Source organism: Onychostruthus taczanowskii, unplaced genomic scaffold (assembly GCF_017590055.1).
Source record: "Onychostruthus taczanowskii isolate IOZ18803 unplaced genomic scaffold, ASM1759005v1 scaffold26, whole genome shotgun sequence".
Taxonomy (NCBI): domain Eukaryota; kingdom Metazoa; phylum Chordata; class Aves; order Passeriformes; family Passeridae; genus Onychostruthus; species Onychostruthus taczanowskii.
This window is the reverse complement of record NW_024499906.1, coordinates 9327252-9339978: the sequence shown is the minus strand read 5'-3', so window position 1 is coordinate 9339978 and position 12727 is coordinate 9327252. Positions and strand designations below refer to the sequence as shown.

The window sequence follows — 12727 nt, the reverse complement described above, 5'->3', positions numbered from 1 at the left end:
TACAGAGCCTTCCTGCCTCAAGCAGATCTGCAGCAATCTGCTGCATCATATCAGACTTAGTTGTCTTTCCATCATGCTACATTATGATTCTTTGAAATGTTTTATAAAATTCCACACAATACTTGGTTACTGCTGACTTTATGTATATTCATAGGAGTTCACTTGTGTGTCAACCATAGACAAAAAAAATTGCACAAAATATTAAGTAGTAGATTGCAGAGAGAATTCAGGAATTCGCAGGAATAATTCGCAGTAAGTTTTGCACTATTTGTCATAATATGGATTTGTGGGGGTTTTTTTGTTGGTTTTTTTTTTTGTTGTTTTTTTGGGGGTTTTTTGGGTTTTTTTCAGTGGGTGTGCAGGAACACTAAGTGACAGGGCATATTTAATCATCAAATTTTATTTGATGTGAGCAGAAATTTAGATATTGTAAGGCCAGCTGCACTCAATACTGCACGATATAAGAGAATGCATGTAGTTCTTTCAACTTTTTAAAGTTGAAATGGACGTATAGCCATACTGGGATATGCTCAAATTTCAACTGTTAATATGGAATATTTTCATCATTATATGTATATGTAAGTATACTTACATGTAGCACAAATCATAAATATGCTTATATTTTGAGCTTCCATGCACTTCTGCATAGCATTTTTTAAATCAGATCTTGTTGCATACTTGCTAAGGGAGCAAAGAGTTAACCTGAAAGGTTATAACTTTCCCATAAAATGCACTGTCCAAATCTCATTCTCAAGATCTCTTAGTAAGAAAATGTTTAACCATAGTCTGAATGAAATTCCAGGCCCACTTTCATGCCATGGGCTTTGCCAGCCTGTTCTCCAGTAGATTTAAATAAGTGTTCTGCTTATCAAAATGTGACTCAGAGAAAGCAGTGCCCTTTGAGGACACTGGTGCGAAAACTGGCTGTGAAATTTGTCTGACACATATGGCTGGCACGTCTGTAGTTGTTGAGTGATGTTAAAGGAAAGCATAAGAAAAAAGCTTGGAAGATTTGGCCTGTATTGTATGTCCATGTAAGCAGCTACTGTATTTACCCCAAGAAGAGCATGTGATGACAGACTGGGGAGCAAATGGTTTTTGCAGCCACACATGAGTAGGAAAGAGAGAGACAAGTGTGTCCAACAACCTGTAGAGTGCACTGTCAAAAAACACTGAGAGAACCCAAGATCAAATCTACCCTCATTTATTTCTTTCTAGCCAAAACTAAACCTTTTCTGTCTATGGAGTAACATAGTCCCTTAGTGAGCTACTCAAGACAGAGCTTAATGAGCTATCTCAGGAATCGGCAGGGTTGAGGAGGCTCAGCAGAGCATCCATCTGGTAAAGCTTTGCCTCTGGCAGGGCTGAGTCATGTGGCACTATCCTTTGTGCCATGAAGAGGTAGCTACTCAACTAGAGCTTGTTTGTGCTGCTCTAACAGGATGCACATACTGTGTCTTGCCCCCATATTCATGTGCAAAAGTACGTTAAGGCATCTTGGTGACTGTAGATTGAAATACCTGTTCAATAAAAGAACTACAACCTAAGGCTCTTAATGTAAGCACATACTAGAGCAAATGTGTCTGCATTGAACAAGTAGTTTTTGATACAGTATACACACATTTCTTTTCACTTTTTGCTCCAATGTTCTTTAACATAAGGACCTTTATCAAACTTATCCTGAAAGTTGCTCATTAACTAGGAAGTGAAAAGAAAGTGCTTTCCCATGGTTATGTTAGACAGTATTACCCTCATTGTCCTCTCGAGAACTTACTCAGGGAGTATGTGAAGTGGTGAAGAACAGAGGTATTGCTTGTGTCTCAGCAGGTAAGAAATCTAAAAGATATATTGATGTATTAACATAAAGTAAGAATCATGTCCAAAGGATCAGAAATGTATTTGGACAAAGACGTTTCAAGGTCTTAATACGTTCTCTTGAGATATTTTAGTTAAAGTGTATAAAAACAAGTCATTGTGAGACCTCCTTTGGACTACAGCACCCAATTTTAGAATCATAGAATGATTTTGGTTTGAAATGATCTTAAAGTTCATCTGATTTTAAACATTTTATTCCATTTAGTCAAAAAACATCTAGTTTCATCTGTTCAACAATTTCAGAGTGTTCCACCATAGGAAGTGGAGACAAAGGCAAGAAGCCCCTGCTTTTGTAGGTGATTAGTGAGTATATCCCGCTGGTCAGTTTGGATTAGCTGTCCTATTTGTGTCCCCTGCCAAGATCTTGCCATCCCCAGCCAAATGAAGGGTGGTGGAAAGTTGGAGAGACAGTTCTGATACTGTGCCAGCACTGCTCAGCAGGAGCAAAAAACACTGGTTACCAACACCAGTGCAAAGCACACCACTGCGAGCGCTGCTGTGGGGAAAATGAACTCCATCTCAGCCACACCCAATGCAACCTTATAAATAATATTAGTAATATTTGCCCTCTTTGAAAAGGAACAAGAAAGCGACCTAGGTAGACAAGTGATTTTTTTTAAATAGGCAATGTAGCAGGTACTTCTTTAGAAAGCTTAGGGCTAGAGATCACCCTTTCAAGTGACAAGATATGACTAACTAGAGTTAAAGCAGGAAAATTTCTCTGGCACAGAGAAACCAGTCAAGGATCTGATTTAGCAAGGGTGTGGGCATGAGTAAAGTTACATATACATATGTTAGAATGATTGAAACTTTATTACACATAATTACTTTATCACATTACTTTTCAGATCTATCTCTAACTAAGAACTCACTGCCATATTTTTCTTTAGAATGTGTGGCATAGATTGTTTTGCACAGGAAGATCAGCAGAGTATTGCTTTCAAGCTGACCAACTGGTTGCTCAGCTTTCATAGATGGGCTGAAATGTGCATCTTTCTGGAAATACCAAACAGAACCAGCAATCAGTGACATTTCATATATTGCACAGTGGTCCATGTGAAGATTAATACCTTTACCATCTCATTTTCTGCTGTTAATTCATATCCACACCTGTTTGATCCTATAGAACAGAGAAAAAAGTCCTGTAGGTTATGTACCTCTTATGTACCTCTCATGTACCTCTCATTAATCAATCCTGCTAATTAAGACATCAGTTTTCTTCTAGAATTAGGGTAAGAAGAGAAAGAAGTATTCTTAAAAGACATCCAGGGGAGAGGCTTTCACAAGTAGCTCTATGGCAATCAGTGACTAGAAGGGTTTCTGTAGCCATCTGTACTTACGCAGCCAGAGGGCTGCCTAGGCTGATTCTGTCTGAGATGTCCTGTTAATCTCACTGAGCAACCAGTGAACTTTGTCATCTTCTCACCTCTTCTCTGTTCTCCAGCCTCTGCTGTATCCTCTATTCTTCATGGCCCTGTGGTCCATGGGGCTTCTGTGACATTCCTGGAATGTGCTTCCATGGGTCTCACTAGCATGTTGTTGCATCCTACAAGAAGCAGAAGTCCTAACAGGTAGCAAGGGCACTGTCACATTTAGTGGGGGAAAGAAAATATTTTGAGCAGCCATGAAATCAGTTTAAAATAACAAGTTTAACACCACCAGCCAAAAGGAGGAGGTAGGTGATGACAGCTTAGCACTGTGTCATCAACTTTGTTCATATTGCTGTAGGCAAGAGTTTTCCCAGTGACTTCCCAAGTGGCCCCCATAGCGCTGCAGCCCAGGGAACTGCCCTGGTTTGTGTCTCAGCAACCTCAGCAGCTACAGCAGGTGACATGTGGGAGGCTGAGGTCATGTCCCAACAGGTGAGTGCTATGCAGCTCCCTTTCAAGAAAGGGTGGGAGACAGCTTTCTTTAAAAGCAATAAACATTTGTGCTGGCTGGCACGTTCAAACTGCTGTGGTTGCACCTCTGCGCATTTCTATACAAAGTCTAAGGCAAAAAATGTAAACTTGAGACCAGAGATACCCAGGCCTTCACCTGCCTGTATGCTATAGCCTGCAGATTTGGTGGGAGCCAGACTTGATTTGAGAAAAAACATTGCCTCCCTGAATTTTGGGAAAAAGCTGAAGGATTTTAATTTCTCAATGCATGTGGGAGGGCCGTGGTGGAAATCTTCATCAAAGATTTTTCAGAAGCTTGAGGAATGCCAAATCAACTTAAATAGCTTAAACAGTAATCTCTTTTCAAGCCAAATAAAATGTGAACCATACATAAGTAAGTTGTTAAAGTCTGTTGTATAATACAAACAAATTTGATGGTAAAGATGCAATTTTTCTACTGCTGATTTGAATTTAATTGCTACTTATCTTGAAGTGTAAGTGAAGATTTCATGGAGAGAAGAGAAAGAAAGAAATGATGTGTTGGAAGCAACATACTATCAAGATTGAGTTGTCATAATTTCACAGTCACGTCTGTCCCCTGTCCTTCTGCTTTATGTCTGTTGAGATCCTCTTGGAAAACTCACAGTGCTCATATTACTCTGGACTCTCTACTCTTAATTTCTGAAGTACTTTTGTGCACTTATTTTTAATGTTTAAACAGATTTTTGACCTCTTGGGCTTGAATCTTTTAAGGAATCTTTGGCTTCTTCCAGCATTGTTTTTTGGTTTTTTTTCCTTCTTGTAGTATACGTTATGACGACAACATAGGATTTTCAGATGAAATAATACAGGAATATATTATAATTACTGCCATAGGAATATACAATTTTGCCCCTTAGGATAGACTTCAAGTAACGCTACAAATTTTGTCATGACATAAAAAAATAACACATTATTGCAAAAATATTTATTTCCTCAGCAGAACTAATATCTTTGACTACTCTTCAAGGCTTTTCTCAAGTCAAAGTAAGTGACTTCAAAGGGAATCCTTTTCTGTTCCTGTTAATATCAACAATTTTATATGTTTTCTGTTTTTTAATCTGCCCTTGCTGAGCAGGACTAAATCACCTGCAAAAGGTTATAGGTTTGACATAGCTTAAAAATGATGAAAGGCACCACAAAGGAGTTTCTCTGGTCAAATAATATTAATAGTCAAATATTTGATATTACCTGGTACAATTACTCTGAAAGGAATTAAAAAGTATATGAACCTGCCTGACATTTGTTCTCCTCCAGTCAGTCAGGCATTTTATTTGTTGCATTGCCAGAACAGAAAAGGAACCAAAATTCATGTCTCTGGAAGTAAATACTTAATAAGAAAAAGTGGTTCAATCACTTGGACACAGAGTTAAAATAATGCTTTCTGTGTCAGTGCTCAGTGAGCTATAGGAAGTCCAGCTGATAAAATGGAAACACTATTCCAACTCGTTTAGAGTAGGTTTTGCAAATAATAACAACCTCTTTAATTCCTGTTGCATACATTTTCCTCTTAAGTCTGTAAAACTTGAGATTTATGAGTTTGGATTGTGATCTGAAATGGAGGAGAATTTTCTGCCAAGACGGTGTTCAACAGCTAGAAAAAAAAAAAAAGTTGAAAAGTTCAATTACTTCTTCAAAGGAAATTTGCCAATTTGACACAAAAAAACCCAATTTAAAATTCATTGTGAAAAACTAGAGGTCTCAGTTTCAGATGATACCCCTTCATACACCCTGGTTTTAAGCATGAGAATAATTTTGCAAGCATTGAAATATTAGGCACATATGTAGGAGTTTGCAGTAGTGGGTTCTAAATGGAAATGTAATCTAATGAAGGAGAAATTGGTCTCTTCTTTTTCCAGAATAGAGGAATTTCTTATTCCAATGTGAAGTGAGATAATGTCACTTTAGGACATGAAATAGATGTGGACACTGGAATGTCTCGGTAAAAAAGAGGGAAGTTTAATTCTGACTCTAACATTTATAGATTTTCAAAAGTGACAGTGGATTGGAGGGTGAAAGTGCTACCTCTCCAATGACACTGGACAAACCAACAGTCTATCAAATATCTCCTCCTCTAGAAAAGAATGTAAAACAATTAATTATTTATATAAAGTCTGTGAGAAAGTTGATATAAGAATGTAAACATTAGAAGACTTAGAAGAATTCACAAGAACAGGGTGACAAGAGAATATTTTGATTTTAATTATATTTCTCCTGACTACTGTTCTATTGTAATGTCTTGGATTTGTGAGGTTGCTGTACACTTTTCTGTTATTACTTATGAACTGATTGGGGCTTAGGATGTGCCATGACCCTCAAATTTAATACTTTGTCTGAGTAGGCTTTAAATGAGAGTCGTTTTCCTGTGGTCTAATACATGTGTACTTTAAAGGTATAAACCAGAAAAGAAGTCCCCTATGTGACAGTAGCTAAGATGGTTGAGCTAAACCCATTATTCTGTGAGCCAAGGAAATGAACCTTGCTTCAATTTAGCTGGAGCCTCTTGGGAGAAGTTGTCTGGCGCCACAAAACAAATTAGTGAGCAGAGACTGAAAACTATTATTTTAAGAATATGTTGTCAGAGATCTAATAAATTTACTTGTTGCTGTAGGCCATGCATGTATGAAGCCTTAACTAATCCAGGTGGTGGGGTTTTTTTCCCTCAGAGGGAGGTGCAGGGTGTGGATCTTTAGGAAAAAGTATTGTGCTGTAGGTAATGTGGGCATTGTTTAATGATAGACATGACAGCTTGAGTGGTATGTTTGGGTTTTCTCTGTTAATACTCACAGGGCAATTTAAATTAATTTTCTAATGCAAAGTTAGTGACTACACAAAATGCTAATTAGTTTAATGACAGCATGGAAATAACTTTATAGTAGCAGAACAGTTCTTCTAAACCAAATAGATTTTTTTGTTGTTGTTGCCATGTTTAAATATTCCAAAGATTATTTCTAAAGTATTTAAATTTACAAGTTTACCATATTACAGTTCAGGACCAGTTATGTCTTTGAGTTTTCTCAGGACCCTCCTGTGTCAAGAAGATGACTTAGCTGGGTTTTAGTTACCCATATAGACTGGTGGGTTGAACACACTCCCGTTACATTCAATGGAGTGGGTTAAACCTTTCCAGAAGGTGATCCAGCTGTTCATATAAGATGTGCCTGCAGTTCCTGAAGATGTAGTTCTTTCCATTCCTTGTGCCTAGACAGCTAGGTTTAATTAAACATACATCTTTTATAGGATAGCATTATATAAATCATATAGATTATATGAATCCTACATCTAGGAAAGATCTCTTGTAAGGATCTCTGAGAGAGATCGCTTGTCTTCAACTTTTGTGGAACAGGAGCCACAAAATTTGTGGATTATATTCCTGTGCTCTAGAACCTGAGCAAAAACATACTGTGTTTTGCCAGGAGTGGTTATTCACAGGTGATACTGAATTTTTTTGCTCGGAGTTCTTTTCTGCTCAGAAGCAGTGGTCATCCTGCAGAGCCAGTCCCTTGCTTACAGCACAGAATCCAACATCAGCAAGTGGATCCTTCGGGTTCCCTAGAAGTCAGTTACAAACTAAGAACTTAATATGCATAGGCTTTCAAACACACACAGTGCTCCAGCATCTTTTTTGGTGGGTTTGGGTCAGATTGGGTTGCTCTGTATCCACTTTGCTCTTGCCTTTGAAAACTCATAGTCTTTTGGTGCAGCCAATAGAGTGACAATATCCTGGCTCTCGATGAATTTCTACAGAGCTGATTTATAATGGAATTAATTTAGAGCTATGAGACAATTGGTTGAAAAGCCAGTGCGTATTTGCTTGCACAGTTTTTGTCAATGAAAATCAAGTTAACCTCTTAATCAGAACCCAGTTAATCTCCTGCAGAACAGGACATAGACTTGAATTGGGAATTCCTTGAATTACCCAGCGTGAATCTCCAGACTGCACTTGGAGACATCCTTAGTGATGCTTAGTTGAATTTTATGAGGATCCAAATTCAGTGTGCACTAGATAACCTTGACATTCATGTCTTTTTTCTCACTTCCCCATCCCTTTTGTAACAAAGCAGCTACATGGTATTCTTCAGATATTTCTTCTGCTGCGTGGCTTCAGGCTTATTCTAAGCCTTGGCAAATGTGGCCCTTCCAACTTGTTTCTTGGGGGTAGATATAAAACAGAAAAAAGAGTTACAGAAAGTACTGAAAGATGGAAACTGTCTGCAGTTCATTGGATACCAGCAATTATACTCCAGGCAAGCTAAGTCCATAATGCTGGGAAGTGTGTGTTTTCTCATGAGTAGTTCAGAGAAAGCATTGTTTTAGTCCCTAATCACTTGGGGCTGGTTTAGAGGCTTCATTTTGACTGTTCTGCAAATATATTGAGTTACAGTCGCAGATAGAGTGCAGGAGAGTGCAGTGTTCAGCAAGTTGTTTTAGTGATTGGGGTCTATTTCAGTATACTTGCTTAACTTATAAAGGTGAAGTATTTTAAAGCTTTTCTAATCAAGTAATACCATTAGGTTATCTAATGCATTGTTAAAGTCAATTCAAAACTTTGTAGTGGCATGTGTTGTGTGCTGGGTTAACTTAGGCATTTCACTACTGCAATTTCCATATGAAATTAAGGCAGTTTTACAGGATCTACCCTTTCTGGTGGTCATAGCACAGGGAATAGCATTTGATCATAGAATCAGATTTGTTAAAACTCTTTTTCCATTCTTTCATGTTTTTGATAGATGTTCTTTGTCCAGGAGGAATTTACAGGTTGGGCTTTTTTCCCCATTAAGCAACCTTAGCTAATGACTAAAGAGAGCAGATACATCGTGCCTTGAAGTTCTACAGGTCCCAGATAGCTGTGTTTGTACAGACATATCTTGTGCACACAATGAGTGTGTGTGGCTGTGGGTATGCAGGGTAGGCACTCTTTTGCTAATTCATCTCTGATTTATGCCACGGATACTCAGCAGGGAAGTCAATATCTGCCTCAAGATGCATCAGTTTCTGTAGGGACAGCAAAACTGCAGTCAGACTTTCCTTTCAGAATGGCCATTTTTTTTGGCCCCTCTGGTCAACAGTGCTCAAGATGCACAATTTAGTGTTAGAATTATTTTTTTATACTGCCTTTACATAGCTCTGTGATCTATGGAGTAAACTGGAACTGATTCTTTCCTTCTTTAAGCTCTTTGCACCATGATAGAAAATTCTGACAATCTGATATGTATTTTTTCATGCAGGATTTATAACTTTAAGATATCTGAGCAGCATGGCTGGAAAGATGAATGCTTGAATGGGAATATTAATTTAAATATTTTTCCCTTCAAGCAGTTGATTGACCAAGTCCTCCTCCCCCTCTTCTTGTATTCATGTTGTGTAACCGAATCTGTTTTTTCCAGATGACTTGATCTTTTTAGGAATTTCTTGTTTGATGACTTATGCAAAAATATTACATCACCTGTTTTCTGACAGGCAAACAATTTGCTGACAGGTTTTCTATAAAGACCAAGTCCATGTTATATCTATCTTTGACTTGTCATATACAGGCAAACCTTTTCAGAGGGTTTTGTCCTTAAAGTCTCAGTCGTGAAGTCACTTTGTGACTAACCTTACTCTAGATCCTTACTTCCAGCGCCTTACAAAGTTTCTAAATGTGTCTCACAACTCTTGCCATCTCATTTCTCGTGAATATCTCATTGCACCACTTCCCATCTAGCCTCTTCTGGTTTAGCACTGCTGCACTCTGATCTCTGGCAAAATTCAGGAAACAAGTTTTCATGCCTCGCTTTAGCAGCATCTTGCCAACCACGTCTCATTGATGCAAAGTTCCTTTGGATTTACCATGTTCTAACAATGCCCTCCTTCCTTTTTTGTAGTTTTAAAAGTAATGGCTTCCCTCTGCAGACTTCTGATGTACTTGTACTGCCAACACTTGTCTGGAAGAGGAGTAAAAGCAAAAGTGTCACTGGGGTATAGGAGCTTAATGCTTTGCCCAGCAGCTAAATGTCTGACTGTGCCCAAGGGCAGTGCTTGCGAGCAGTGCACAATCCATCTGCTGATAGAAATATTATTGTAGGGCTGGTACTTATTTTAATAGTGAACCCAATTAAAGTGGCATGTGCTGTTTTATTTCTGACATTTTATGACATCTAAAAGCTATACTCTTGATATTCTTCACAGGTGTTGTGTTTGTGTGGTGCTTAGCTCTCCTATGTTGTAGCACCCAGATTAGGCAGGGGGAATTCATCTTACCCAGCATTAGATGGCTGTAATAAAAGTATCTACAATGTAAAGGGTCACAACAGGAGTTTTAAAACACTGCTGAGGAAAAATGCATGTATTTTTGTATATTTCAAGGCAAAGCTAATCTTATTCAAAAATAAATGCCTAAGTCAAAGCTTTATAAAATGCCTCTTTCCTGGGTTTGGCTATAAAGTTTAGGATTTCTAGCCCCAAAATAAATACCTGAAATAAGGTAAGGTGTATCATATGCTTCTTGCTCTGTTTTGTTAGAGGTCTGTAGTAATAACAATAGTAGTAGTAGTAGTAGTAGTAGTAGCAGCTACAGAGGTTTTATTCTGTGGGACACTGGACTGTGAAAAGGCTTGTATAAATCAGAAAACATGTCTTCTGAACAAGAAAAAAAGCACAAAGTGAGGACATAAAGGTTTAAAATTCCTATTTTCTTTTCTTAAAATTTTAAAGCTGTTGGGTTTGATATTGCACATTCAAAAAGGTGAACATTATATATTTCAGGGACAGAAGTAGGTCTGTAAAAATCAAGGCTTGCTGTAACACCTGTAAGAAATATACTTTTTTGCCTGTTTGTTCAGGGTTTTTTATTATATGAAAAAAAATTGAGAGAAACAGCTGAAAGCAGAAATAGGTGGAATGAAGACAATACTAAATATTTTTTATTGCCTATCTTGTGCTTTTTTTCTTCCTAAATTTCATTCATAAAAGGCCTGTATGTAAGATGTAGATTGTGTTCCTTTGTCCACAGCACATTTAACCTTGAGTTCTTTGGATAAGAGAACAATTTATGCCAGATTTTCTTTTGTTTCTATCCTCTGGTTAGAATATCTTTTGTTTAAAAGGATGCAAACTCCACTAGAAAATTTTCCTTTACCTTGGCAGTTTCAAATATCTGATATTCTCATTTGTAGTAAGCTCATGCAGGAGTATTTCTTCTCACTAGTGGTACAAATAAGTTCTCTCTCCTCTAAAAGACAGTAAATTTCCATCCTTTTTATATGTCAGAAACTTTTATCCTTCTGTTAAATTTATGGTAAAATTGGGCAGTGTGTTCAAGGGTGGCACATAAATGGCTTTTCTCGCTGGATTAGAGAACAAGAAGTATTCTGTTACATTTGTCCCCATAAACCAATGGGAAGACATAACATCCAGCTAACCTAATGTAAGTGCTGTTGTAGTTACTGCTGTAACACTGCAGCTGCTGGTTCTCTCTGCTGTCCATTAGTTTCTGATATGTGTGTTTGTAGCCTTCCCCTTTGTCAGAAACAATAGAGATCAAAAGAGCAGAAGGAGCAGGGTGAGGAGTGCAGGGAGATACTTCAATAACCATTTCCCTCCTTTCATTTACACAGTACCTTTGCCTCTGTGTGAGATTGCACAACTTCAGTTCCCGGTTTTTCTAGTAGGCAGGTCAATAAAATGCATAGAGGCTTATCTTTGAAGCAGAATGAAAGTATGCGGAGTTTCTTCCTCATGGAAGAAACTGGAAGGGATAAACCAACCTTCATTTGTCTCTTCCTCCAGTAATTAAGCTGTGAATTAATTTAAATGCTTAGATATGTCTCTCTGCTGTTCACTGTTGATGATTCCTCTCCGTGTGTGGAGACACGAGGCTTGACTCCATTTCAGAAGGCTGATTTATTATGTTAAATATTATATTAAAATACTACATTAAAACTATACTAAAAGAACAGAGAGATCAGAAGGCTACAACAAGAACAGAACAGAATAACAAAAATCCTGTGACTGCTCACAGCCTTGGCACAGGTGGCTGTGATTGGTCATCAATGGAAAACAATCCACATGGACCAATCACAGATGCACCTGTTGCATTCCACAGCAGCAGATAGTAATTGTTTACATTTCTCTCCTGAGGCTCCTCAGCTTCTCAGGAGAGGAAAAATCCCAGCAAAGGATTTTCCATAATATCATAGCTACAGTTCACTTTTTTCACCGGCTTGGGTACAGAAGTGTTGATTTCTAAAAGAAATTTCTTGCATATTTAAGACAGTTGTTACCTGAGCAAACCTTGTTCTGTAGCAGCACCTTGTGGGAAGGAAATCAGACTACAGTCTACAGACACACAACCTAGAATTCCCAGAGGACAGTTGCCAAGTGAGCAGCTGCCATCAGTGAGCTGAGCAGCTCATTTTATTACTGCCAGAGAACTTACAGGATTCTAGAGTAATAACAAGCACGTCCATTAGGATGATATACAGAAGGCACCCCAAATACATTTTTATTAACGCTTGATCATTTTCTCTTGAGAAATAAAAAAAAAAAAAATAGTGTACTGTGTTTGTAAGCATTTAAGAAAATATTTACTCCTATGTGTAGCAAATGTGTTATGGTTGAGTTCTTTACTTGTAATTTCTTAGTTTTAAATCTTTAAAACCTTTGGATTGTGATGTCTAGATAGATACATATCTTACCCAGGATACAAGTTTGCATTAACCTCAAAAGACAAAGTAATCTTTAACAAAAATGAAATGTTTTAATTGTATCTTTGTAATTTTGTTTTGCAGGAGGCAATAAGCTGAAGAATCAACATTTTCGCTTAAACTGGGCATGGATCTCCTTAGAAAAGGAGTATTACTTAGTAAATGAGGACACCAAGTATCTTGATGTTGTTCTTAAACGGAGAGGATACCTGGGAGAAACCTCATTCATAAGTAAGTTCAATTCTAACC

General features: G+C 37.8%; 1 protein-coding gene across 1 annotated transcript in view; it reads left to right on the top strand.

Annotated features, from left to right (window-relative positions):
• Nucleotides 1-12727, top strand: part of FREM2 (FRAS1 related extracellular matrix 2) — a 118998-nt gene that overhangs the window by 51431 nt on the left and 54840 nt on the right. Inside the window, exon 3 of the mRNA XM_041407346.1 lies at nucleotides 12563-12709. Coding sequence (XP_041263280.1) covers nucleotides 12563-12709 — 147 coding nt within the window. The remainder of the gene's footprint in view (nucleotides 1-12562; nucleotides 12710-12727) is intronic.